The sequence below is a fragment of the Nannospalax galili genome, unplaced genomic scaffold, assembly GCF_000622305.1.
Source record: "Nannospalax galili isolate Female #2095 unplaced genomic scaffold, S.galili_v1.0 scaffold227, whole genome shotgun sequence".
Lineage (NCBI taxonomy): Eukaryota > Metazoa > Chordata > Mammalia > Rodentia > Spalacidae > Nannospalax > Nannospalax galili.
In genome coordinates this window covers 11243294-11269243 of record NW_008360303.1, presented here as the reverse complement: position 1 = coordinate 11269243, position 25950 = coordinate 11243294, and the positions used below count along the sequence as shown (strand labels likewise).

The window sequence follows — 25950 nt, the reverse complement described above, 5'->3', positions numbered from 1 at the left end:
ACTGCGGTGGGGTCGCTTTGGTCCTGGCCCCAGGGTAGCGTCCGGGCGGGACGTGGCTGGGCAGGGACTCGGGTCCACGACGCCGTGAGGCCCAAAGACCGCTCCGAACTGACCCGTGTCGCCCCTTGAGGGCCTCCTCTTATGCATGCCCCAGACCACATCCTCCCCTGGACGCAGAGGCCCAGGTCCCGAGCGTAGGATTCGTGCCGGGTCTCCCGGGAAGCTCCTCCCGGCATGCACCGACCCGTGCCCCACCCTCCTTCGCCCCTGCTCCCGGCCCAGCTCATCTCTCACCCCTCCCTCCAATTCCTTCACCACGTCCACCTCACACCCCTCCTTTCTACCCATTGCCACGCCCACCTCGTACCCCTTGGCCCTGCGCCCCGGCACCTCGTGCCCCTCCCTCTTGCCCTGCCCCGCCCACCGCGCGCCCCTCCCTCCTGCCCCGCCCCGTCCACCTCTCGCCCCTCCCTCTAGCCCACCGCCCCGCCCATCTCTTGCCCCTCCCTCCTGCCCTCCGCTTCGCCCACCTCTCCCCCTCCCTCGGCCCCGCCCCGCCCACCTCGCACCCCTCCCTCCAGCCCACCGCCCTGTGGGTCGCGAGTGAAAGAAGCGCCGCGAGTCTTCAGAGCGAACGCGCAGCCCGGCGCCGAGGGCTGGGAGCAGCTCCGGGTCCGCGCGAGCAGAGGAGGCCGGGCTTGGGCTTGCTCCCCCGTCAGACCCCACCCCAGCCGGCCGACCCCACCCCCTGCTCCTTCCTCCCGGGGCGCGCTCTCGGGTGCGCGCTCGGAAGTCGGGGGTCGGTGGAGTGCGGGCTGCGCGCCGGGAGGGAGCAGGAGGCGGAGGCGGCGCGGCTCGGGTCTGCAGCGCGGTCCTCACTAGGGGCGCCCACCGCCGGCTGTCCGCGCTAGCGCCCAGCCTCGGGCCCCAGCTGAGCCGGGCGGCCTCGGAGCACGGCTGGCCCTGCGGCCCCGGGGACGGCTGTGGCCGCTGCTGGTCGTGCTGGCGGCCGCCGCGGCGGGCTGTGCCCGGGCGGCCATGGACGAATGCGCGGACGAGGGCGGCCGGCCGCAGCGCTGCATGCCCGAGTTCGTCAACGCCGCCTTCAACGTGACCGTGGTGGCCACCAACACGTGTGGGACTCCGCCCGAGGAGTACTGTGTGCAGACCGGGGTGACCGGGGTCACCAAGTCCTGTCACCTGTGCGACGCCGGGCAGCCCCACCTGCAGCACGGGGCAGCCTTCCTGACCGACTACAATAACCAGGCCGACACCACCTGGTGGCAGAGCCAGACCATGCTGGCCGGGGTGCAGTACCCCAACTCCATCAACCTCACGCTGCACCTGGGTAAGCGGTGACAGCCCTGCTCCCCACGACTGATCGCTCAGCGCCCTGCGCCCGGGCTGTCTCTAGCCGCTGGTCTAGCCTGGGGTTGAGCCGCGTGCTGGAGGGCTCCTCTCTAGCGTAGGCCACACACAGAAATTCCTTTCTCTAACTTCTAAAATTCATCTCGCTTTTAACATCCGGTGAGGGCCAACATGCCCCACGCTTACTCTCCTCTCCTTTCTATCCTAACAGGATTCTTGTTCCCATGATTATTCGCATTTTCAGCAGTAGGATTTTGACCCCCCCCCTTTTTTTTTCCCTAAAGCCTTAATGAGCAGCACGGATCTGGCCCTTCTCTTTCATAGCAGGACCATCGCAAGGCGTGCTTGGGTCAGAGGCTAGAAGGTCCACCCTGAACACGGTTGCCTTTAAAATGTTTTAGCTGTCTGTCCAGGCTGGTAGTGAGGTTCAGGGAAGCAAATGCTTTTACTGCCGGCATTGCCTGTGTATAATTAAAATAGAAGTCCACTTTTAAAGTTATTGTTCTTTAGAGCTGTTCAGCCTTAATTAAGAGCCACAAAGCTGTTTCACTGCTAATTCTGGTGGAGAGAATACAAAAGCAAGCGTCTGTACTCACTGTAATTGCGGGGACCAATCTTGGCCTGTGTAGAAAGGGTCTCCTCGCTGCCTTCCCTCTTGGTTCAAAGCAAGTGTGGAAGCATGCACCTTTTAGAAATCAGGAGAGAGATGCCTAGGAAACCATGGAATCTCAGGATAATAAAGGATGTGATGATCTGAACGGATCAAAAATCCTGCTTGGTCTAGGCAAGTTTTCTTTATTATTGAGACATACAAAGAAGCAGAAAGTTTCATTATGTTCAACAGTGTAATGTAGATGTGAGAAACTGATACTGATTTGTAGATCTTCCTTCCCCTTTGCATCGGAGTGCTTGATTTTACCAGTACTAATGATCTTCCAGAAAGGATAGATTGCCCCAAGCTGTTCTGCCAATGCATGGGCATTCTGTAGCGCTAGTAACATTATTTGGGATGTTTGAAAGGACATTTTTGAAGCAACAGTTCTTTGGATCATACGCTTGTAGTTTTCTTTCTGTTTTCTGGCACACCAAACATCGTAAGTATTAAGATTTCAGAGAACAAGACTTAAATACCTTTTTTTTTTTTTTTTTTTTTTTTTTTTTTTTCCGTAGATGAGTCACTGGGCAGATGAAACTTTGGGGGAATACATTTATAAAATGAAACTGAGGCACCTGCTTTTCAGGAAAGAAAGAAACTAACGAGTTAGGTTTTCAAAGAAGTATAGAAATATAGAGAGGTATAGTGGTACTGTCTCAGGATAGGTGTTTTTCTAAGGAGTGGGAGATGCTCAGGTTTTCCAAGATCTCCTGGGAGTACTTGAACTATTTCTAAGTATTGTATTTTGTAAGTCGTCCAAAATTAGTTTTGTATTTTATATCTAGTTATTTTTGTTTACATTTTGACTTGTTCAAGTTTTCTGTGTTTAATTCTGAATCTTCTTGAAGTCTTGCTTAATTTCATTTTCAAATGCAAAACATTTCCAAGAAAAGACAAGGCCTTGATGTTATCCAAGTGTTTGAGATTCACTTGAAAAGTTCTGAACAATATTGGAGACATCAGGAGCTAAGGTTTATTTCAGGTGATTGCAGAGGTAGATAGATTACTCCTCTCCTTAATTCTCTGTTGGAAGACTGTGGTAGGGCTGGAGAGTGCTTGGGAACTCAGTGTGTTAACTTTGGGTCATGGTAATACAAGGTCAAAGAGATTTTGGAGTTCACCTCATTAGTGCTGTAACATGTAACATAACTTTTTTAAAAAAAAATATGCTTGGACTTGTTTTTGCTGAAAAATTCTTCAGTTGTTTGCTAAATGACACTCATAAAACTGCAGGTTTAGCGCTCTTAAGAAAAAGATAGTCAAAACATTTTTGTACCAGTATTGTTACTGTAAAAACACCGTGCTTTACACTCTTTAGTTGGACAGTTGATGAAAACTTGATTGGAACTTACTGTACTTGTTCTTGGGTTAGAAATGATGTCCTGAAGGAAGTTGTGTGCAGTGGAGTAGGTGGGATGAGAGAGGGAGATTTGTGTGCTATGAGGTTGATGATTCTATACCCCCTCTTTTTTGTTGTTGTTTTTTTTGGGGACAGGGTCTTCCTGTAGTCCCAGCTGGCCGCCTTCCTCTGCCTCCCAAGTGCTGGGATTAAAGGTGTGCACCACCACGCCTGGCCCCCCTCTTTATTTTTAGTGACTAGGATATTTTGGATGCATGAATGTCATGATCAACTTAGAGCAAGTAGGCAAGGATTGATTTATTAGTGTGTGTTTGATATTCAGGCACTCTGTGACTCCAGTTACTCCATGAGCTGTAGCTAACTATTTCCCATGGAGTCAAGTACCATGACTGTTTTGTGCATCCATTAAATTTCCCATCCAGTTCAAATTTCACATACCCTTAAACAAGTGATGCATATTGTGCCTTGCCCTTCCAGAGCATGTGAAACTTGAAATGAGCAGTGTGAAAGAACAGGCCTGGCCACTGCTTTTCTAGCCTTCCTTTTTGATGTTGAACTTTACACATGGTAAACCTTAAAAATATCACACAAATAGATACAAGAAACATAGGTGAAGCATAACATGGTGTATTTAAACAATAAATGTAATGACAGCTAAGTTTGTTTCTAGTTGCTAAGCTCCATGCCCTAGAGACCACCGTTGGCTGGTTTTTAAGTAACCCTTCAGAAATGTTCACATATCAGATTGCATGATCATTTTAACTGGTACATGTTTTGGGAGGCTGAATCATATTTTAATATATGGCAGGTACAAATTAGATTGTTGTAACGACTGTCATCACTTGCTGTAAAAAAGCCAAGGAAATCAGTATGGCTTCTGATAGCTGCCATTTCTAAATGTCCATGTACAGTAATTCAGGGCACAGGGCACAGTACATCTTTGGACAGGAAGAGTTAAAGTTGCTTTGGGAACCACAACTGTACTTTGTGCCTATTGTGGACAGAAATCTCACCCAGGCACCCTTTCCTGAAAAGTCCTATTTCGCTTTCAACTTTTAGCTCTTCTCCCCTAACATTTGTGCAGATTATTTAGTTGCTGTCAAAGTTGAGCTTTTATGTCTGATAATAAGTAATAAATTTCATCAGTATCCAGGGAGTAGTTGAAAGTAATGTTGAAACCGAGGATTTTCATTTTCTTAAGTAGCCCCTTTAATTAATTTGATAATCATTGTGGATGGAAACTTGGCAGACAGGATCTTGATCTTGCAAAAAGGTAGCTTTTCCTCATTCTTAAAACAATTAGCTTAAGAAACAGTGTTTATATAAGCAACTCTGTCAGAGTTTGCAACCAGGTTAGTATCCAAGCACCTCAAAAGCTTCAGGGATGGGCAGTGGTTGTATGAAACTCTTTAATCTGTATATGACTGACTCACTCTGTGTGTGTGTGTGTGTGTGTGTGTGTGTGTGTGTGAGAGAGAGAAAGAGAGAGAGAGAGAGAGAGAGAATAAATCAGAATAATTAATTGATAAAAAAAGGTGATTGCATTTCCTTGTTTGGCTCTCAGATGAGTATGTTTTAGTATTTAAAATGAAACAAACAGCAAATTTTTCTCTTGCCCTAGAAAATCTTTGCAAGGTAGGCTCTGACTTTGTCAGGGAGTAGCTCACTCTGGTGACTTCACTGTGGTATTTGTGCACCCTGAGGGGACACTATTTTAGTTTGTCTCACAAAGGCCTGATTTACATTTTGCAGGTTTCAACTTGAGAAGTTAAGGAGCTGTTCTTTAATGACCAATGGTTGCTGAGCAGTTCTATAAAAGTTGCTGTTGGCTGTTTCCCTCTTCTACAGTTCATTGTTTTTTTTACAGATTCCTTCTCCCATTTTTCTAAGGCACTCAGAAGAAAACATGTGTCAGAGGAGAAGCTGGAGCTCTGAGGCATCGTTGGCTGTCTACTTACCTTTGGTCACCTTGGTGGGAGAATAACATTTGATTATTTCAGTTGTGAATCCATTTAGGAAGTTGGGTATGCCTTTTTTCATGTACTCCTTCTCCCTGTGCATACATTCTCACGTTACTGCCAGATAGTCTTCTGCAAACATTTTAAAAATACCTCTGAAATACATACCACTGTGCCTGATAGAAAGGTGTGGAAGTTTGAAGGTCCTGTCTTAAGCGCTTATATACTTCTAAGTGGAATTTCCAGTTAGAATGCCTTTACCACATTATATCAAGGGAGTCTTTATAATATTTTACAGTTCATAAAGCTTTTAGCTCGTCAGTGATTAGATTGTTTTTATAACTTCACAAAGGCAGTGATGAGGATCCTGTCTGGCCAGAAGTCCTGGAGGAGGTGAGACTTGGATTCCTTTGTTAGGAAGACTGATCTCTACAGCAGATCTTTAAAAGGACATCTAGTTTATTCCTTTAAAAGTTCACATGCAGATTGACTCAGAGAAGCCCTACTCCTTTGGTTGTTTTCCTTGATTTTCCTCAGTCTGTTCCTTTAAATTACATTCCTGAAGTCCTTTCATTTCTTGCTACTCCAATGAAGGAACATCTCTTAACCCCAGCCTTCAGTAAAGTTGTATTTCTAGGTTAACTCTCTAGAGTCAGACTTGTTGGATATGATTAATTCGGGATGTCTGGAGACCATATCTACATTCATTCCTTACTGTCTTGCACAACTCAAGGCTGTCTTGGCACTGCCCAGCTCAGTGATCACTACTGTGTAACACTGAGGCTCTCAGCAGATTTGTCCCATGCCTCCTCTGAAATGTAACCATGCTTGGCAGGCTCTCATCGGTGAAGATTGCTGTACTCTAAGGTGCTCTGAGGTGGGACAGACTGGGCAGCTGTAACTCATTGCTTGCTTTCTTTCCCACCCATCCCTACTATCTGCCCAGCATTCTCCTCTTAAATCCTATCCCCAGCCACTCTTGAATGTCTCTCTTTCCATCTTCTGTGTCTCTGCTTCATTGAATTTTGCCAGATTATTGCCAACAGCCTCCTAACTGGTGATCTTTCTTGGCCTCCTCTTTTGTTCCTTTTGTAGACACTTCTTTTTTAAAAAATTTTTATTTTATGTGTATGCGTGTATTGCCTACATGTAGGTAAGTGCACCTATGTCGTGCAGTGCCCGCAGAAGTCAGAAGAGACTGTCAGATCCCCTGGGACTGGAGTTAGGGACAGTTGTTAGCTGCCACGTGGGTGCTGGGATTTGAACCCAGGTCTTCTGCAAGAACAACCAGTATTCTTAACTGCAAGCCATCTCTCCAGCCCCTGTAGACACTTCTTAACTTAGGATGGGGTTATACATCCAGTAAAGACATCACAGCTTCAAAGTATTATAACTTGAAAATGTGTGTAATACACCCAGTGTTTTGTTTTTTTTTTACTGTTGTTGTGATAAAATACCATGACCAAGGCAACTTAGATAGAAGGAAGAGTTCATTTGGACTTACAGTTCCACAAGGATGGGTCCATCATGGTGGGGAGGCATGACATTAGGCAGTGGGGGCAGAAAACCGAGGGCTGACTGGCAAGCATACACTGGAATCAGAAGAGAATAAACAGTGCATGGGCAAGGCTATGAGCTCTCAAAGCCTGCCTCTAGTGACAAACTTCCTCCAACAAGGCTACCGCTTCCTAAAGGTTCTGTGACCTCCCAAACAGTGCCACCACTAGGGAGCAGGTGTTCAAATACTTGCAGCCTATGGGGTTGTTTCTCATTCAAAGCAGTACACCGTGCTGACTGAACACCATAGTTAGCAACGCAGTGTACTGTGCAGTAGCAATTCTTATGATTGAATAACAATAGGGAGCTGTGATTCTTTGGCACCTTGCAGCGTCATTCACGAATATTATACTGTGTATCTGTAACCCAGGAAAGAACAGAGTCACAATTCCTCACTGTAAACCTGAAAAAGCCTGTCAATCCACGAGATGTTAGGACCCACCAGTATTTGAATAGCCACATTTTAGACTTAACCAATGAGTTTAATGCATATCTGATCTTATAATATCCTAGCAGAAAGTTCCTCAGTGGCCTCTCAAGCCTTTCTGATAAGACGTCCAAAGCCTTTGTCATACTGGACACGGTGCTGTGGGCCCTTAACATTTTTAACCTCCAGGCTTATCTTTTGTCACTTCTATGTACAAAGGGCTGTTCTTTTGTTTGGAACACTTCTCCCAGGTGTCAGCACCTCAGACAGGAGTCTTTCAGATTTCTCTCCCCCTTTTGTGTCCCACTTCTTGGCCTGGATTAGGTGATCTGTTACGCCACCCTGTCAGCATCTGTCTTAGCACTCCTCATGTAATTGTCTGTTTCTTTACTCATCTATTTCTGCCTCTAGACCATGGTGAAAGCCTTAGTGTTTTTGTTTTGTTTTAGTTTTTAGACAGGGTCTGGGTACATTGCTGAGGTTGCCCTGAAGCTGGCCTTAAGCTATCCTCCCTCATCATCTCTCCAAGTGCTTAGAATCAGGTGTGTGCAACTTCTCTGAGCTAATCATGAAGTCTTTTGAAGGCAGTTCTGGGACTAGATCATTCTTTAGCTCAGTTAAATATAATTAACTCTTGTTGGTTGTTTGCTGTGTCTGAGTACCTCGAAGATTCCTGATGGCTAAGTGATTCCTGACCTTTTGCTTAGATGAGGTCTAGATCAGGGACTAGACTTGGGGGTTGACAAACTGTAACCTTCCCAGCCAGATCTGTCCCAGCCCTGCTATCTGCTTTTGTATGAACAGTGAGCTGGGACTGGTTTATATATTTTTAATTGGTTGGAAAAAAATAAAAAACAGAATAGTATTTTGTGAATGAGAAAATTCCATGAAATTCAAATCTTTAAAAAATAATGTTACTATTTTTATTTTATGTGTATGAGTATATTGCCTGCATGTATGTGAGTGCACCATGCCATAAGAGGACGTTGAATTCCCCTGGAACTGGAGTTAAGGACAGTTCATAGCTGCCATGTGGGTGCTGGGAATCGAATCCAGTTCCTCTGCAGGAGCAGTTAGTGCTCTTAATCACTGAGCCATCTCTCCAGCCCCGAAATTCAAATCTTTATACATAGAGTTTTATTGGAACAAAGTTAAGCTCACTTAATGACATTGTGTATGGCTGGTTTTGCACTACAAAGGTAGAGTTGAGTAATTGGAACAGACTCCATATGTTCCAGCTCATAGAAGCTGAGGTAGTTACTGTCTGGCCCTCACTACACAATTTTGGTGACCTCTGCTCCAGACCATATGATCATATTATATATAATAAGCCCTAAGTGGGAGATGCAAGGACAGAGGGTCCACTTAACCATTTGGATGGAGGCTGGAACTTTTATGTCTTCAGTGTTTAGCTGCATATCTGGCACAGTGTTCAGTAAATATTGATAGAGTGACATGATGGCCTGAATTACATATGCCTTAGAGCACTGCTTGTTAATTTAAATTCTTCAGAGTAGTACTTAAAAATATTTTTTATTTTTATTTTATTTTATGTGTATGCGTTTATTGCCTGCATGTATGTAAGTGTACTTGTATCATGCAATGCCCGAGGAGGTCAGAAGAGGGTGTTGGTTTCCTCTGGAACTGGAGTTATGGATGATTGTTAGCCACCATGTTGGCGCTGGGAACCAAACCTGGGTCCTCTGCAAGAACAGCCAGTGCTCTTAACCACTGAGCCATCTCTGCAGCCCCCATAGCAAGTACTTTTGAGCTCCTATGCTTAAAAACTTTTTCAAGTTTTTTTTATTTTTACTTTATTGTGTGTGTTTTTGCTTACACATATATTAAGAGCATCACGTGCATGCAGTGGCCTTTGTAGGCCAGAAGATGATGTCACTGGAACTGAAGTTATAGACTGTTAGTGGTCATGTGGGTGCTGGGAACTGAACCAAGGTCCTGCAAGAACAACCAGTGCTTTTAACTGCTGAGTCATCTCTCCAGCCCCCAGAGTTTGTGTTTGCTTTACCAATGCCATCTCTGTTTTCCTGAGGTGTGTGCGATGTAGTAACTGATACAAAATATGGTAGGTGGTAGTTTTATCTCTATAACTTTCGAAGTGCTAGGGCATGAAAGTGATACGGAATTGAAAGATCTATGGTGTTTTTATTTTATTTATTATTTTTATTTTATGTGTATGAGTGTATTGCCTGCATGTATGTGAGTGCACCCATGTCGTGCAATGCCATAGAGGTCAGAAGAAGGCTTCGGATTCCCCTGGAATCCGCCATATGTGTGCTGGGAATCGAACCTGGGTCCTCTGCAAGAACAGCCAGTGCTCTTAACCACTGAGCCATCTCTCCAACCCTGGTCTATGACTTTTTATTTTATTTTATTGTTTTGTTTTTTGAGGGAGGCTCTCACTCTGTAACCCAGGCTGGCCTGGAACTTGCAGCAGTGCTTCAGCTTCTCCAGTTGGAACTATAGGTATGAACCTTATGCCCATCTCTGTGTCTGTCTTTAATAAGGTAAAAATTAGACTATGATGACTTGAAATCAGTTTACATAAATTTTTATGAGAAAATCATAAATTCTCACATGTAAATATGTTTCTGAAATTATAATGTTAATTTTTTTGTTTAAAAGTACATATCTATGTGTCTACATAGTGAAGAAAAACACTTAAAGGAGATTATCAGATAGTTGACAGGAAAGATTATTATGATGAAATATTTCACTTGCTTATTGTGTATGGCATTGATTTTAGTTTCTTCAGGTGGTTGTGGGCGCAGTTAGGAGATGTACAGGCTAGGTGGTGCATGTGATAATGAAGACTGTAGGCATGCAAAGTGTCTACAGCCTCCATGTCCCGTGTTAGAGTGGTCAGGGTAGCCTTCTAGTATCCAGCTAGGATTAATAGGCGGCGGAACCAGGATGAGCTTTACTTGCATCTCATCTCTAGCTAGACTTAATTGACAGCACTACTGCAGTCCTCTGGGTTTTAGGGAAAGGTGTCAAAGTTTAGAGCAGAGCTGTTTATTTTTACTGCTCAAAATTCTCGAGAAGGCAAAAATTAGGGATTAGCCTGTTACATTTTAAGTGGCCAATTTTTGTGTAAAATTTCAAGAAGATTGTGTACCAGAGTTTGATTACCCTGTCTTGGTGGCTTGCCTTAAGATTTGGAAGTGGACTCTTCCGAAATTTGCAAGCCTCTTTTTTGTAAGATGATAAAGTTAGATGTTTGTTCATTTGAGCTTAAAATGGACAGCTTGCTCTCCATCAGAAAGCTCATTGAAGGGCATCTACATCTCTTTCCATGCACTCTTCCAGGGGCCAGCCTAAAATAACTGGACCCAGTCAGTCTGGTGCCCTCTGCAGCTACATATTCATGAAATAAAATGAAGCCACTATCTCTTTCTTGGACAATGCTTGCTCAGATCTCTTGTAGGAGGAGCACCTCGTGGCAAGGCTGGGAGGTGAACTGGGGATGTGCCTTGTTTTCTTTTAAAACTTCAGGGGTTAGAGCCTCTCAGTTCCCTTCTTTTATTCTTTGTTTTCCAGCTGTGTCGCTTCTTCCTGTTGTCTCAAGGCAACATTGAAATGTTGTTTTATTTCTTGGATTTTATTTCATCTTTTTTGTTTGGAAAAATTGGTGGAAAAACTTGACTGAAAATAGATCTCCTTGATGCTTCTTTTCCCCTCCCTCCTTCCCCCCCTTTCTCTCTTTCTTTCTGTTTTCCTCCCTCCCTCCCATTCTTCTTGAGACTTAGTCTTGTTATGGCTGGCTTCCAACTCAATATACAGCTATTTGCTCTGGGTGGCTTTGACCTCAGGCAGTCTGCCTCAGGCTCTCCAGTGCTGAGATTATAGGTGTGCTTTTAACTGGTAATAGTACATAATATATAGGTAACTTGCTTATGGAATGAGTTTTGGTTTTAAGTTGGTGTGCACAGAATCTAGGAGATCCTCAAAAGATACCTCTCATACTGTCTCCTCTTCTGGAAGCTGCTGGCTTTAATAGTAACAGATACTGTTTCAGGAACAAGTGAGCCAGGTGATTCCACGTCAGTTCCCGGGAAGCTGTTGAGAAGGCAGTGAGGACACTGTATGGCTAGCCTGGGAAGCAGAGCAGGAAGCGAGCAGGACAAGGAGTCCTTTGGTCCTCCTCACTTGAAGCAGGCTGTGTTTGGGTGGATGCTTCTTGGTTGATGTGGTGAAATTTCAAGTTTGTGGTGGTTGTCCCAGGTTTAGAGACTTCTTCAAGAAAGTCTATGTGATGTCTACTTTGGTCACAATGTCTAGGAGTTATTTTCTCAAAAAAACTGGTTTCCAGGATGAAAACTATGTTCTCCAAATGACTTCTATGTTGTGAAGACCTCATCTTTATTCCTTCTTTATTTAAAACATTTTATTTTTATGTGTATGAGTGTTTCACTTGTGTGTAGGTAAAGGTATCATGTGTGTGCCTGGTGCCTGTGAAGGCCAGAAAAGGGCATTGGATCACCTAGAGCTGGAGTTACAGAAGGCTGTGAGCTGCCATTTAGGTGCTGGGAACTGAACTTGGGTTCTCAGGAAGAGCAGTAAGTGCTCTTAACACGAGTCTTCTTCACTGCAGCCTCTCTTCATTAATGTATACTTTAACATGTACTACTCAGTGATTTCTTGTCATGGAGCCTTTTAAAAATGATAACTGAAGCTTGAATTGTCTGGCTTTCTTGGAGAAGCGAGTGAAACTTTGTGACATATTTCTAACCATGTGAAAAGACCTATGTACTCAAATGAAATGACCTTGTTGCATGCCCTAGTATTAGTGGTCAGAGTCATTATATAATGGCAGCTGGGGAGAAAAGTCTTCATTTAAGGACTCTAATATGTAATAGGTATTGAAGACACTTGTTTTGTCCTGAGGGAATTTGTAATGTGTTCGACTCAGAGGCAAAACAAAAATGTGGATGAGCCGGATGGATTGAATTGAAGTGTTGGAAGCGCTGAGGTGAGTGCCGTGAGAGCTTCAGAGAAGTCAGCCAGAAGAGCTGCTTGGGTCTTGAAGAAAGCCAATGGCCATGAATGAAGAGCTTTCCAGGAAGTTTAAATTATTTGAATGAGTTCTAAAAATAATGAGGTAATTGTGAAGGCATTGTCTTCCTTTTGTGAAGTATTAGATCTCTGAATGGGTTCAGCTTTACACTGGGCAACAAAGTTAAGTACTGCTTCCTGGCCTTTTTGGCTAAGATCAAGCAACCTGTCTGCTGGTGCCCCTGAGTCCTTATTGTGCAGTCTCAGGAGCAGCTGTTTCTGGAACAATCAGGTAAGACAGATTGTGGCTTCTCTGAGTCACAGGTGGTATCGGTGGAATCCAGAGCTGACATGGTTTGTTTATGCCCTTGCCGTTCTGCCACCTGAGGTCAGACTTGGTAAGCGATAGTGGACTGGAAGACCTTACATTGGGCAAAGGACGAAGTAACTCACATGTAAGAGCTAAGCCTAGTGCCTCTGCTTAAAAAACTTTGAATTTGGATTTTTTGGTTAAAATTGGTGTTACACTATTTGTTAAAGAACACGATTGTTTTCAAGGGAAGAATTTTAGATTAGGTGTACTTTTACTTGTTGTGTAATATTTAGTCATGAATAGGTCTAGGAATTTCTAAGGAATTTATTGAATTTCAGGATGAGGCCCTGGGTTTTGTCAATGTCTACTAATTGGAAGGGTAGTCCAAAAACTTTCATTGTAGAGGGGAATGTCACTTTATCTACTTCCTACCTTACCCACCAGTACTTTCTGGTTGTTGAATTGCTGAGTTCAGTTAAACTGCTTGCTTTATCTGACATCACTAAAGATAAGGCCAAAAGGCTTGGTGGCCTGGTTGATCTCCAGCTTCTGTTTTGTTTCTCCTCTACTCCAAGTAAATTCCGACCCTTACTTCGTGGCTTTTTTTGTTGTTATACAAGTTTGCTGAGTAAGTCTAATGTACCTTTTTATTGACTGATGAAGAGATAACTGCTGAACTCCCAGGAACTTTTCCTTTGTCACTGTTTCCATCATTCAGGCTCCTAACCTTGCCATTCATTGTGATTTCTGTATATGCAAATTTGCCCCTCTACCCTTGTCTCTTTAGTCTTTTCAGAGCACCACTAGGTTCATTTAAAGATTTTGTGGATAACTCATGTTTTTGTTTTGTTTTCACCTTATATGAAATGTTCTGTTTTTTTCTGCTCCCCTGTCATAGTGTGCTTCCAGTTGTAGAATGTAAGGTTAAAAACTCCCCCAAACCAGGTACTTCGTAGTAGAACTTGACAGGTGTGAGCTGACTGATGAATTGCAGCGTTGTTGTCCCTCTGCCTTTTCTGCCTTCCCTTCAGACCTGCTTGGTATCTTCTGAACTCCTTGAGGACGGTGGTTATATTGCCACCTAAGAAGCACCTTTGAGTTTTAAATGCTTGTGGTCACTTTCCTTTCTTGTGGGGAGGTCCAGTGGGGTGGCACTCCTTTCTGCACTGAGGGACTGAGTGTTGGGACTGAGTTTTTTTTTTTTTTTTTTCATTCAGTTGGTGAATAGAAGCATAATATATTCTCAGGGCTATTTTACCAGCTTCTCAGCTTCCTTCAGAGTGAAAATGTCCTGCCTTTTCTAGAAGAGCCTTACAGTTTTTAGAAAGGGGTGTAGTGATAGTGAGATGAAATGAATTGGACAAGCTTTTTTTTTTTTTCTCTCCCTGGGATTGGCAGAGATTGGGAAGTAATGTTTTCCTGCTCTCAGTACAAATTGTAGTTTGAGGCAAGAATAGTCTGTCTGCATGTTCCCAAAACCCAAGACCATCTTATTTTCCAAAACTCTTTAAGAAATAAATTATGGCACTTAGCAATATAAATGATTAGGTCAAGTTTTATGGCCCTGACCCTTAGGGCATATCCAGTGAACTTTTAAAATATGTGGGTGCTGTGGTTTTAAATGTGTTCCCAAGTTCATTTGCTGGAAACCACCCCAGTTCAACTGTTGAAATCTGGGACCTTTAAAAGGTGGTTAGCTTATGAAGACTGCCTCATGAATGAGTTACTGTCATTGTCATGGTGATGGGTTTGTTGTGAAGAGAGTTTGGCTTCTCTTGTTCTTTTGTGTGCTCTTGCCATGTGATGTTTCCACCTTGTTACCACACACCAAGGCGGCCTGTACCAGGTGCCAAGGCAAGGCTCTGAGACTTTGCAGCTTCCAGAACCATGAACCAAATAAATGTCTGTTTATTGTCAACTACTCAGCCTGAAGTATGGCCCATACAGCAGTGGAAAATGACCCATGACAGAGTGGCTAACTAAAACAGTAATCATGAAATTTTGGAGTTGGAAAGAATGTAGGTAAAATGGGCATGGTGGCACATGCCTGAAATTCCAGCACTTGAGAAGTGGAGGCCCAAAGATCAAAAGTTCAGAAACATCCTTGGCTATAATGGGAGCATGAGGTCAGCCTGGGCTACTGGAGACGCTATCTCAATCAGCAACAAGACATAAGGCAAGTTTAAATTGTAAAAAAAATGTTTAGGAAGGGATCCTTCTTTCATTACTTTTAATTTCTTATCAAAGAAATTGAGGCTGTTGAGATGGCTCATCAAATAAAAGTACTTACTGTGTAAATCTACAGTCTTGAGTGATTCCCAGAACCGACATAAATGTAGAAAGAGAGAACTGAATCCAGAAAGTTGCCCTCTGACCTACACCACACACACACAAACTTGGGCACACATACACACATGCCTCCCCCATCATGGCCCCCACACTGCTCCCACATCATGCATACAACACATAATAATAATAAATACAAATTAAAAAGAAGGTGGGTGTAGTTGCCTCAGGCTTGTAGTTAAGCTGTGCAACTGTGTTGCTGTCCTTCCATGTTTCCTATTCATCAGGTACCATAGTCTGATAGGACTAGAGACTTCACCTGTTCGGTGCTATTCAACTTTTAGTTGTTTTTATTTTTATTTTTATTTTTAATGCCAGATCATAATTTGATACAGGTAAGCATCGTCCTGGAGTTTTCATTGAAATTGGTTTTTTGGTGGGGGGGGGCACGGGTGGAAAAAGGAAGGGGGTGGGGGCTGGTGTCCAAGAGTGAAGATTATGGGGTGGAGAGTTAGAAACCAAAAGAGTTATTGCGTACCTTAATTGCTTTAAGGATCACAAGTTTGCTTCTTAATAGGAAAAGCATATTCAGTAGACTTGCATGTTTCATACTAACTTTGTAGAGCAGCTCTATACAGAGTTTGGAATGTATAGTATTTTAGATAAACACATGCTATAGAGAGGCTACTAGAGACTATAAATTCTTAGAATTGTATAGCTATGAAAGTTTTTGGGAGCATCTGCAATGCAGCTGTAATAAAATTTGTTTACTTTGTCAGGATTGCTTTAGAAGCCCCAACTCATTTGTTTATTGCTGTTTTCAGCATTTTTGCTACATTGCCAAGAAGTAAGTTAGCATCGACCTCTGTTGGATTTGGGAATCACTCAGTTTGGTAGTCATTCCAAGAAGGCCTTGGGTTTTGGAGTTTCGTCCACTTTAAAGCTGAGATGCCCTGGTTCAGACAGCAGTCATGGAGCCAGACTATGACTAGATGACTGACTCTGGAAACCAACAGACCTTCCAGATGTCTGGAGAATGTGGACTTGTTTTCTGTGCCGCTTTTGTTGTTGTTGTGTGCCTATATCTGTGCTACTCTGTTTTTACTTTCAGAGCTGCCTTAGGGAAGGGGGGTGGGGATCTGCTTTTTAGATTGGGAAATAAATTGGGTATGAAATTCTTTGGAAGCCGTTTGAGTTGGTATTGACATTTCTATGAGAGAAAGGAGAGAGAGGCACTTTTAATCCCTTGAGGCAGGGGTAGGTAGGGGTAGTTTTGAGGATGAGACTGGAAGTAACTAAAAACAGATTCATTCATATCTCTAGTGACCTTCAGTTATGAAACGGACTTCCAGTGCCCGAGTCATAGCCTCTTAACCGTGCCTGACTAAATAGACCTTGTTTTTGAAATTCACAGATTGCCTGGATCCCTGCTGTCTTTTTGTCCTCTTTCTTACACACAGCTGTTTTTGTTCATACATCATTTTGTGTTCAACTGGCTGGTTGTTTCCTCAGTCCCTTTTATGGTGAATAATGGACACATGGGAGTTTGAACACCCAAGCATGTGGTTATTCAAACAGGAAGCCTCAAGGAAGCACGGTAATGTTGTCAGTGGAATAAAAGATGAATGAGGAAAGGCCATTCATGATTCTAGGCCTCAGACATTTGCAGGGAAGCATCTGACAGCTTCAGAGAGAGTGGCATTCTGAACTTTACAAGTAGAATGCTTTATGTGTAACTTTTCATTTTTCTAAGCATTAGGAGCATTAAACCCTTATCTATTAGGTAGACAATGATTATCCTGATTAGAGGAATGGAGGCTGCATCCAGGGACTCCAGAAAAACTGCTGAGTTGACATGATTAAATTAAAAGATGGTTTGATGGGGGCTGGAGAGATGGTTCAGCAGTAAACAGCACTTAACAGCAGTTAACAGCTTTTACAGAGGACCCAGGTTTGATTCCTAGTGCCCACATGGTAGCTAACAGCCGTCTATTACTCCAATTCCAGGGGATCTGATACCTTCTTCTGACCTCCATGGGCATTGCACAACATGGATACACTTACACACATGCAGGTAAAATGTGGTCTAGTGGCAGACCAAGAACATACATATCAACAGACACTCTGTGCCAAAACCAGAAATTGCCTTGAGAAGGGAAGAAAAATAAAGGCATCAGCGATCAAGATAACTGACTTCTCAAAACAACTATCTAGTACCTTTAAGATTTCTACCACCATTGAGATTCTTTGATCATATAATAGAAGACTTGTCACAACTAATCAGATAAGCTCTAATTTTAGATTTAAAAATGTAAGATGGGGAGCTGAGGGCCCATAGCAGTTCACATTAAGTTCAGGGTGATGCCAATGCAAAGAACACTACAGATCCAGGTGTGGTGGTGCACACCTTTAGTCCCAGCACTCACAGAGGCAGGTGGATCTCTGTGAGTCCCAAGCCAAGAAAAAAAAAAAAAAAATTCAGTGCATTGGAGTACAGAGCTCAGTAGTTACTGGCTTACTGCTTCTTGCAGAGGACTCAGGTTTGATTTCTAGTACCCACATAGTGGTTCACGACCTCTGGTACCAGGCATACATGTGGTGTACATACATATGTGTAAGTAAACCACTCAGACAAGAAATAAAAACAAATCTTTCTTTTAAAAAAGTATAACCCTCTCCAAGGCTCTGGGACTTTTGTGGAAGAGGTTGGTGGAAAGAATGTGAGAGCCAGAGGAAGGGGTGGAATGTTAACCTGGAAGTGTCCTCTGACCACTATGCTGGCAAGCTATAGTCAACACCTCCTTCCCACACCTGTCAAAGAGTTGATGGGATTCTCAGCTATGCCTCCCACCCAATTAGTCAACCTTAGCTGCATGTGAGGGAGGGGCTAAGGATATATAAGCCAAGAATGCCATGAGGCACCTCTCTTGCCATTTTGTGCGGCTTTTGAGAAGTCACAGGATCTATAGTTGAGTGTGAACTTTCCAGCGCAGCTGTAAATGTGAGGGGGACACCCAGTCTTCTGTAAATAAACTCCTACCCTACACTCTGTTAGCAAGCCCAATAAATGCATTTGGATTTTCAAAAAAAACAAAATTTAATTCTGTTAAATATTTTTTTTTAGAAAAAGGTGCAATACAAAGGGCTTGACTCAGGACAGATTCATTAACTGCTCCCTCTGTTGACTTTTGTATCTCTGGTGTGTATACATAGCTTAATAGCCTTTATCTGGTAGACAGTACTCAGAAAAACTTTTTTTTTTAATCTTTTTGAGACAGGGTCTCTCTGTAGCCCCAGCTGGCCTGGAGCCTGGAGCTCACTATGTAGACCAGGCTGGCCTTGAACTCACAGAGCTCTGCCTGCCTCTGCTTCCTGAGTGCTGGGATTAAAGGCCTGTGTCACCATGCCCGGCCTCAGAAAAACTTGTTGAAGGAATGCATTCTAGAAATTCTTCTTTAAGTTTATGACTAAAGAATGCAGATGAGTTTAAAAGGCAGCAGTTTGTTTAGGTTTTCCCAAGATGGAGTTTGCTTTTTAGGTAGGGTTGAAGTTGGATGGCTTGAATGGGATGGCTAATATGTTGCATAACTCCCTCATTAGCATAGTACCCTTGGGTAGAGACTAAGTACAAAAGATCCCTGACAATAAAGTAGTTTGTTAAACACTGGTGTTTATTTTTCTTTCATGTGGTAGGTCTGTGGTCAGAGGTTCAGGGCCTCAGGGTAGTTCTGCACCACAAGGGCCATGTGGGACTTGGGAGCCTTTCATGGCAGTAATCTGCCATTCCTTAGGGTGCCATCCTTATGTGAATGGCTGACTTTGGGTGATAGGCATCTCTTGTGTTCCTAATAGGTCCATACTATTGAGTAGTGTGTGCCTAAATGTTAAAACTAGGACCTGAGTGTCACGTATGTCACTTGCACTGTTATGACAAGGAGAGCGAGAACAGGTTTTGGCAGACAGCTCTGCCTGCATGCCAGTGCTTCCACTCTAGAATTGTGCTTGCCAGCTCCTGTGCTACAGAATCTTTTCTCTCAAGTTTTGGCCTTCCTGTGGAGAGCGTTCTTCAGAGATCCCCATCAGTGGTTCTAGAAAAATAGCCAACATGCTCACAGTAAACCCTCACAACCCCAGATCTTCAAAGAGCTCTGAAGGAAAGTGTGCGTCTTCCCCCTGCTACCGTTTGCATGGCCCTCACTGCCTGCCTTTGCAGAATTCACCTTCTTCTGTGATGTTTCCACTGTTCATACTCTCAGCCCCCCCTTAGCACTGACATCCCATCGGACTCCTGTGCACTTAAACTGACAGGCTCCGTCAGATTCATCCATACACGTCCATACAGAACATCCATACAGAATAAGTCCTTCTTATCCAAGTTCTGATCAGGCTTACCTTCAGCAGTGATAGACTAGTCACAGCTTTCTAAAATCCAGATGTGTTTTAGAAACGAGAATCTTGAAGTAGTGTATTACTGCTTATTACATCTGTTGGTCACTTGACCATACCGTCTTGTTCTAGAATCTTTTTTTTTTTTTTTTTTTTTTTTTTTTTCTGTAGCCCCAGCTGGCCTGGTATTCACATGTAGACTAGGTTGGCCTTGAACTCACAGAGGTCTGCCTGCCTCTGCCTCCCAAGTGCTGGGATTAAAGGCATGCACTATCGTGCCTGGCTTGTTCTAGAATCTTAAGTTTAGGTATTTGACTCATGAAATCATAGTACATTTAAGTTAAAATGGATATATAATATGCCTTCTATGTAACAAACACTAATATTTCTGCAGTGAAATATGTTTACATGAAATAGGATGATTAAAGACTAAACCTCTCGTGAGGGCATATTTTGTTGTTAAGCATCTGTTCTTTAAAATCTTTTGAATGTAGAGTCACAGATAAAGGATTATGGTCTTGTGTCACATTTGATTATACAGTGTAAGTTATAGAACTTTTTATAGATAGTCGGATCAAAAGTACTAAAGACGACAAAAGTTTCACACATAATAAGCTTTTGATAATTGGTTATTATCCAAGTAAATGGGTAAAGTTCCTTAATATAAATTTTTACTTCATTGAAAGTATTAATTTTATCAGGTTTATTTTTATTTTGAATAGATGAGTTGCTAACTTAAATTAGTGATACTTAGAATTACAAAAAAGGCATTATATAAATGTTTGAGAAGAAAAGAAATAGTGTTGAATGTAATTTTAAAATTGCTTTTTTTTGGTCTTTTTGAGACAGAGTCTCCCTGTAGACCAGGCTGGCCTTGAACTCACAGAGATCCGCCTGCCTCTGCCTCCCAAATGCTGGGATTAAAGGTGTGTGCCACCACGCCTGGCTAAAATTGCATATTTTGAGAGAAAAGTATTACTACTAGTTCATTAAAACAATTTTTATTAGTTTATTTGTATGAGTTTTCTGCCTGCATGTAACTGTACCACATGCATGCAGTGCCCATGGAGGTGAGAGGAACGTATCAGATCCCTTGGAACTGGAGAAAAAGATAGTTGTTAGCTGCCATGTGGGTGCTGGGAACCAAACTTGGGTCCTCTGAAGAGCAGTCAGTACTCTTAACCACTGAACCACCTCCAACTTCTAGTTCATTATTTAAAATATATTTTTTTGACAGGATCTTATATTACCTAGGCTGGCCTTAAACTTGCTGTGTAACTGAGGATGACCTTGAACTCCTGATCCTCTTGCCTCCACTTCCCAAGTGTTGAGATTAAAGGTTTTTTTGTTCTAAGATTTTATTTGTTTTTATCTTGTGTGTATAAATTTTTTTTCCTGCATGTATGTATGTATCTTGTACATTCCTGGTGCTCAGAGAGGCCAGAGGAGGACGTTAGATCCCCTGGAGCTGGACTTTTACATGGGTAATGGGAACTGAACCAAGATCCTCTGCAAGAGCAGCAAGCGCTCTTAACCACTGAGCCATCTTCAGTCCCCCAAGATTATAGGTTTTATGTGGTCCTGGGGATCAAATTCAGGGCTTTGTGCATGGTAGGCAAGCACTCTACCTGCTGAGCTAGATTCCCAGCTCTGTGTTAATGGTTTTTATAAAATGGTGATTTCATCTTTAACTCTGCATAGTTTTGTTAGAAGCCCAGCTATATTAAAACTGTTTCATTTGAGATACTTTCTGAATTGGAAATCAGTTCAGTTCTCCCCAGCAACCGATGGTTTTGGTGATGTCTGTGCTCTCTACTCCCCATCCCCTCTCCCAGTTACAGCCTTTTTTTTCTTCTTTTTTTCTCTCAGTTTAAAAAAAAAAAAAATCAGTACATCAGTATTTCTAGGAATCCTTAAATTATCACTCACACGAATGGTTATAGATGGTTGCTCTTGCCAGTAAGTTTCTTTCAGCTTTGTTTGCCTTTCTAAAAGATTGTGATCTGTTTGAATTGATATTTTTAGTTAATTTTCTTTATTTGCTCAAAATCCTTTGCTATCCTTTGCTCAAAATACATCATGTTGTCCTTGGTGCTTTATTGGTCCAGTTTCTTTTGGAAGGAAATACCTGTGTCTGTAAATTCTTATCCATGTTCTTGAAGTATAATAAAGCTGTGCCTGCTTACCATGCATTGGTTGCTTGGGCTTGCCATCTTTTTTTCAATATGGATTGAGTATGTTGATCTTGTTTTCTGTGTGAATGCACTGAGGACTGGAGCCATATTTTAAACCATTAGGTCAGCGGTTTAGAACTTAGGCACTTGTATGAGACGTAGGCATCTGAATGTTATTTGGTTGTCTCTATAAATCAGAAAACTTAATTATAAACTTGACAGCAAAGCACATGGCTAAATTCAACAATTAAATATGTCCAGACCATGACTTTGGAAGAATTAAAGGCTCCATTCAATAGGCTTTGGAGACAGGCCACAGAGCTAGTTTCTCAAAATTTAAGACATCTCTCCTTGTTGTGGACGGTAATGATACAAGACCTACCTATTTGTTCGGTTGCACTTTAAGAACAAGAAAGTAGCTGAAACCAACTATAAAATTGTGTCCTTTTAAGAGTCCCTTCCCCCCATAATGCCAAGTTTCTTTTTTTAGGAGAGCAGAATTTCTCAGACAAGACTTTAAGAGTTTCTGTTTTACTTGCCAAAGTCCTAGGTATTGGGGAGTGTAGCTCAGAGGTAGTGTGTGCTTAGCACAGTGTCAGGCCCTGGGATCAGTTCTTAGTGCTCCCTCTCACATCTAACACAGACAGACTCAAATTCTATGAAATTAGTGCCCAAATATGTTTATTTTTTGAAGGATCGCTAAAGCCTTTTTTGTGTCATTTGAAGGTTATTACAATGTAGTAATTACCACATTCATTCTTTTTTTAAAATATTTTATTATTTTTATGTTATGTGTATGAGTGTATTGTCTGCATGTATGTAAGTGCACCTGTGTTTAATGCCTGCAGAGGTCTGAAGAAGGTGTCAAATTCCCCTAGAACTGGAGTTACAGAAGGTTGTTAGCCACCATGTGGGTGCTGGAAATTGAACCCAAGTCCTGTGCAAGAGCAGCCAGCATTCTTAACCACTGAGCCATCTCTCCAGCCCCTCCACATTCATTCTTAACACTGATCACCAGTGAACCTGGGATTATTCTTCAAGTTAGAGATCCTAGTTACCCATAATGCTTCTCTAGTACTTACCAGTAGCAAATCAACATCTCAGTTTTTCTTGTTTTTAAATATGTATGATATACAGCTGATTGCTATGGATTGTTGGTTTGTACTTACAGGTAAAACAAGGTAAAATAGATAATTGTTCTGCTTTTTCAGCAAATAATCTGTGCATAGGAATGTGGAACAGGATTGTGGAACAGAAGCTTCCTTATAAAGAAGAATGACTTCAAGAGCACCCTACCCCATCTTCTCCTGGATTTTGAGTTTTCATCTTGCTTTTGAAAGGAACTGGTTTTACCATGTATCTCTACCTAAATGGCAATGCACTGCTTAGTTTTTTAAAAAAATATTTATTTTTATTTTATGTGTATGAGTATATTACCTGCAAGTATGTGAATGCACCCGTGTCGTGCAATGCCGCAGAGGTCAGAAGAGGGCTTTGGATTCCCCTGGAACTGGAGTTAAGGATGGTTCATAGCTGCCATGTGGGTGCTGGGAATCGAGCCTGGGTCCTCTGCAAGAGCAGTCAGTACTCTTAACTGCTGAGCCATCTCTCCAGCCCTGCACTGCTTAGTTTTTGACCTGTATGAAAATGCTATTGTCTATGTAGCCCTTGGGAGCTTACCTTTTCCATGTAGTACTACATTTCTAAAGTGTAGGGGGAGTCTATGCATTTTCACTCCTGTGCAGTTCAAATTGCATTACAGCAGGTTGTCCTACGGATGAACATTGTTGTTTTATGGGTAATACTGCTGTGGACACCCTCATGCATGCCACCTGGCAGTCACAACCTATCATCATTGGCATAAAATTGTATCATAGTGTTTTACATATAAAGGTTTCTTTCCACATTTAATTTTTTTATAATTTAATTTTTTCTGTGTATGAGTCTTTTCCATGCATTTATGTAAGTATGCCATGCATGTGTAGTGTCCACATAGGCCATAAGAGGGTGTTGGATTCCCTGGAACTGGAGTTGTGAACAGTTGTTATCTGCTGTGTGGATGCTAGGAACTGAACCCTGGTCCTCTGCAAGAGCAGCTAGTGCTTTTAATTGCTGAGCCATCTCTCCAATCCCCCCTCATGTTTATTGATCTTTCCCATTTTCTCTCCTGCAAAAGATTGCTTCCTGATTTTTGCCTTCCTTACTGATTTATAGGCGGATTTGGACCTTCTAGCTACTAACTCTTTATCAGTTACATACAATGTGAATCTTCCAGGCTGTGATTTGTCTTCATTTTCTCTGTATCTTTTGGACAGAGTTTCTTCATTTCATTGTGATCATATCTATCAGAAATTTTTTCTGGTAGTTAGCTCTTTGTGTCTTATGTAGGAGCTCTTTTTGTATGCTTCCTTTTAAGATCTAAGTTTGGATTTTTACATTTAAGTTCATCTGGAATTGATTTATATACATTGTCTTTACTTGTTAAAGTAAGTCTTTTTCAAGCTTATTCTATTTTAGGAAGATCTTAGCTATATTTAGACCTTTTCTCATCCATGTAAACTTTGGAATCAGGTCATCTAGTTCCTCAGAAACCTCCATTGCTCTTGATTTAAATCACATTGACTTTATACATCCATTTAGTTTGTGTTAACATTTTGATATAATTGAGTTTGTCAATGAATATGGTATAATTTACATCTTTTTAAATGAATTCCAATAATGCTTTATAATTTTCTTCTATGAGCTTTGCCTTATTTTCTATTGGATTTATTCCCAGGTACATTTTACTTTTTGTTGCTGACTTAATTTTTTCTAAATCATATTCCTTGTTGCAGTGTGCAGAAAAGTGTAGTTCTTTTGTATTTAATTTTAAAATCTTTTGCTAATTCTCTTATTTTGATAATTTCTTTAGATGCTTTCAGGCTTTATACATATATAATTGTCCATAAATAATAATACTGATTTTTTCCTTCTTTTTTTTGATTAAAACAATACACAAAATACCTATATAAACATTCTTTTAAAAAATTTTTTTGAGGGGCTGGAGAGATGGCCCAGCAATTAAGAACGCTGGCTGCTCTTGTGAAGGACCCCAGTTCAATTTCCTGTACCCAAATGGCTGCTAACAACTGTCTGTAACTCTAGTTCCAGGGGCCCTTCTGGCCTCCATGGGCATTGCATGACACAGATGCCTTTACATACGTGCAGGCAATACATTCATACACATAAAATAAAAATAAGAATAATAAAAGAAACCAAAATATTTATTTTTTAATCATTATTTTTTAAAATTTTAATAACTACATGATTAGAAGAAGCATTTCAATACAGCTTTAACATATTCAATAACATACTCCAGAGCAAGAGTACATCACTTTCACAAGTGGCTGTAAGTTTCTAGGTTCACAGTTGAATTAATACAGTTATGCAATATTGAACCTGGTATAGGCCCTGTAAGACATAAAATTGAATGAGGTTTTAACCTTTAAAAAAGATCTCCATTTCATTTTAGAACATACTGTTCCTTGCAGAAAGACTCAGTGTTTTTGCTACTAACACTGAGATGTTGGCGCATGCATCTCTAATCTGTTTGTATCTGATTATTACTAGTCGTAGTCAGTTGTACTCGGATACTTGGCGCCTGTGTATGTCTCTAAAGTCATTGAGTAGATTTCATTGGTAATGTTTATCACCTCTACTAATTAACATGACGTAAATTTCCATGCTTTCTCCTCAAATATAATACATTTTTAAAAATTTGTTGATTTTGTGTGTGCGTGTGTGTGTATATCATATAGAACATCCCAAACCATCTTATTCAACTGTATACCCACTTCCCAGATGGCACCCTCCCATAGCTTCCCTCCCCAGACTAGAGCCCTTATACTCTGATATCCCTGCTACTGTCTGCTGTGGTGTCAGCACCCCAACCATTCCCCACTACTTGTCCATCTGGTGAATCTAGTCAGCCGATCTAAAGGTCTTTGTTTTAGGAAGGTCAGCTATTCCTCTTCTAGCAGCTATCACTTGTCAATATTCCTTTAGATAAGATTGGGGTGTGCTGTTCATTTTCCCAGTTCTATGCTGGGTTACTATTTGGGAGTCCCTTTGGCCACCCTGGCCAACAACTCAAGAGAAGGCATCTCCTATCTGGCATTGGTGCTTGTTATTTAGCCTTTAGCTATGTATATGGACTCTTAAAAATTATATTGGCCCCTTTAATCTCTGGTTATACTTTCATTTGGGGTGTTTAAGGCCATACAGTTGACCCAGATAAACCAATTTATTTTCACTCTTAAGGTCATTTGAGGATCTGTTCCTCAGGGGTCACATAGCCTTGGGAGGAGCCCCTGGCTCCTCTTGTTTACCAGTTCTGCCTATGTGAAGATAAGTCAAAGGTCCTACTCAACCATGGCTGGCTTCGCTTGGAAGCATGGAGGAAATGATTCTTCTG

At 42.0% G+C, this 25950-nt stretch overlaps 1 protein-coding gene across 1 annotated transcript in view; it reads left to right on the top strand.

Annotated features, from left to right (window-relative positions):
• The first annotated feature begins 595 nt into the window (after nucleotides 1-595).
• The window catches only part of Lamc1 (laminin subunit gamma 1), a 130182-nt gene continuing 104827 nt past the window's right edge, over nucleotides 596-25950 (top strand). The window contains exon 1 of the mRNA XM_017795894.2: nucleotides 596-1348. Within this exon, the coding sequence (XP_017651383.1) occupies nucleotides 1039-1348 (310 nt within the window). The 5' untranslated portion in view covers nucleotides 596-1038. The remainder of the gene's footprint in view (nucleotides 1349-25950) is intronic.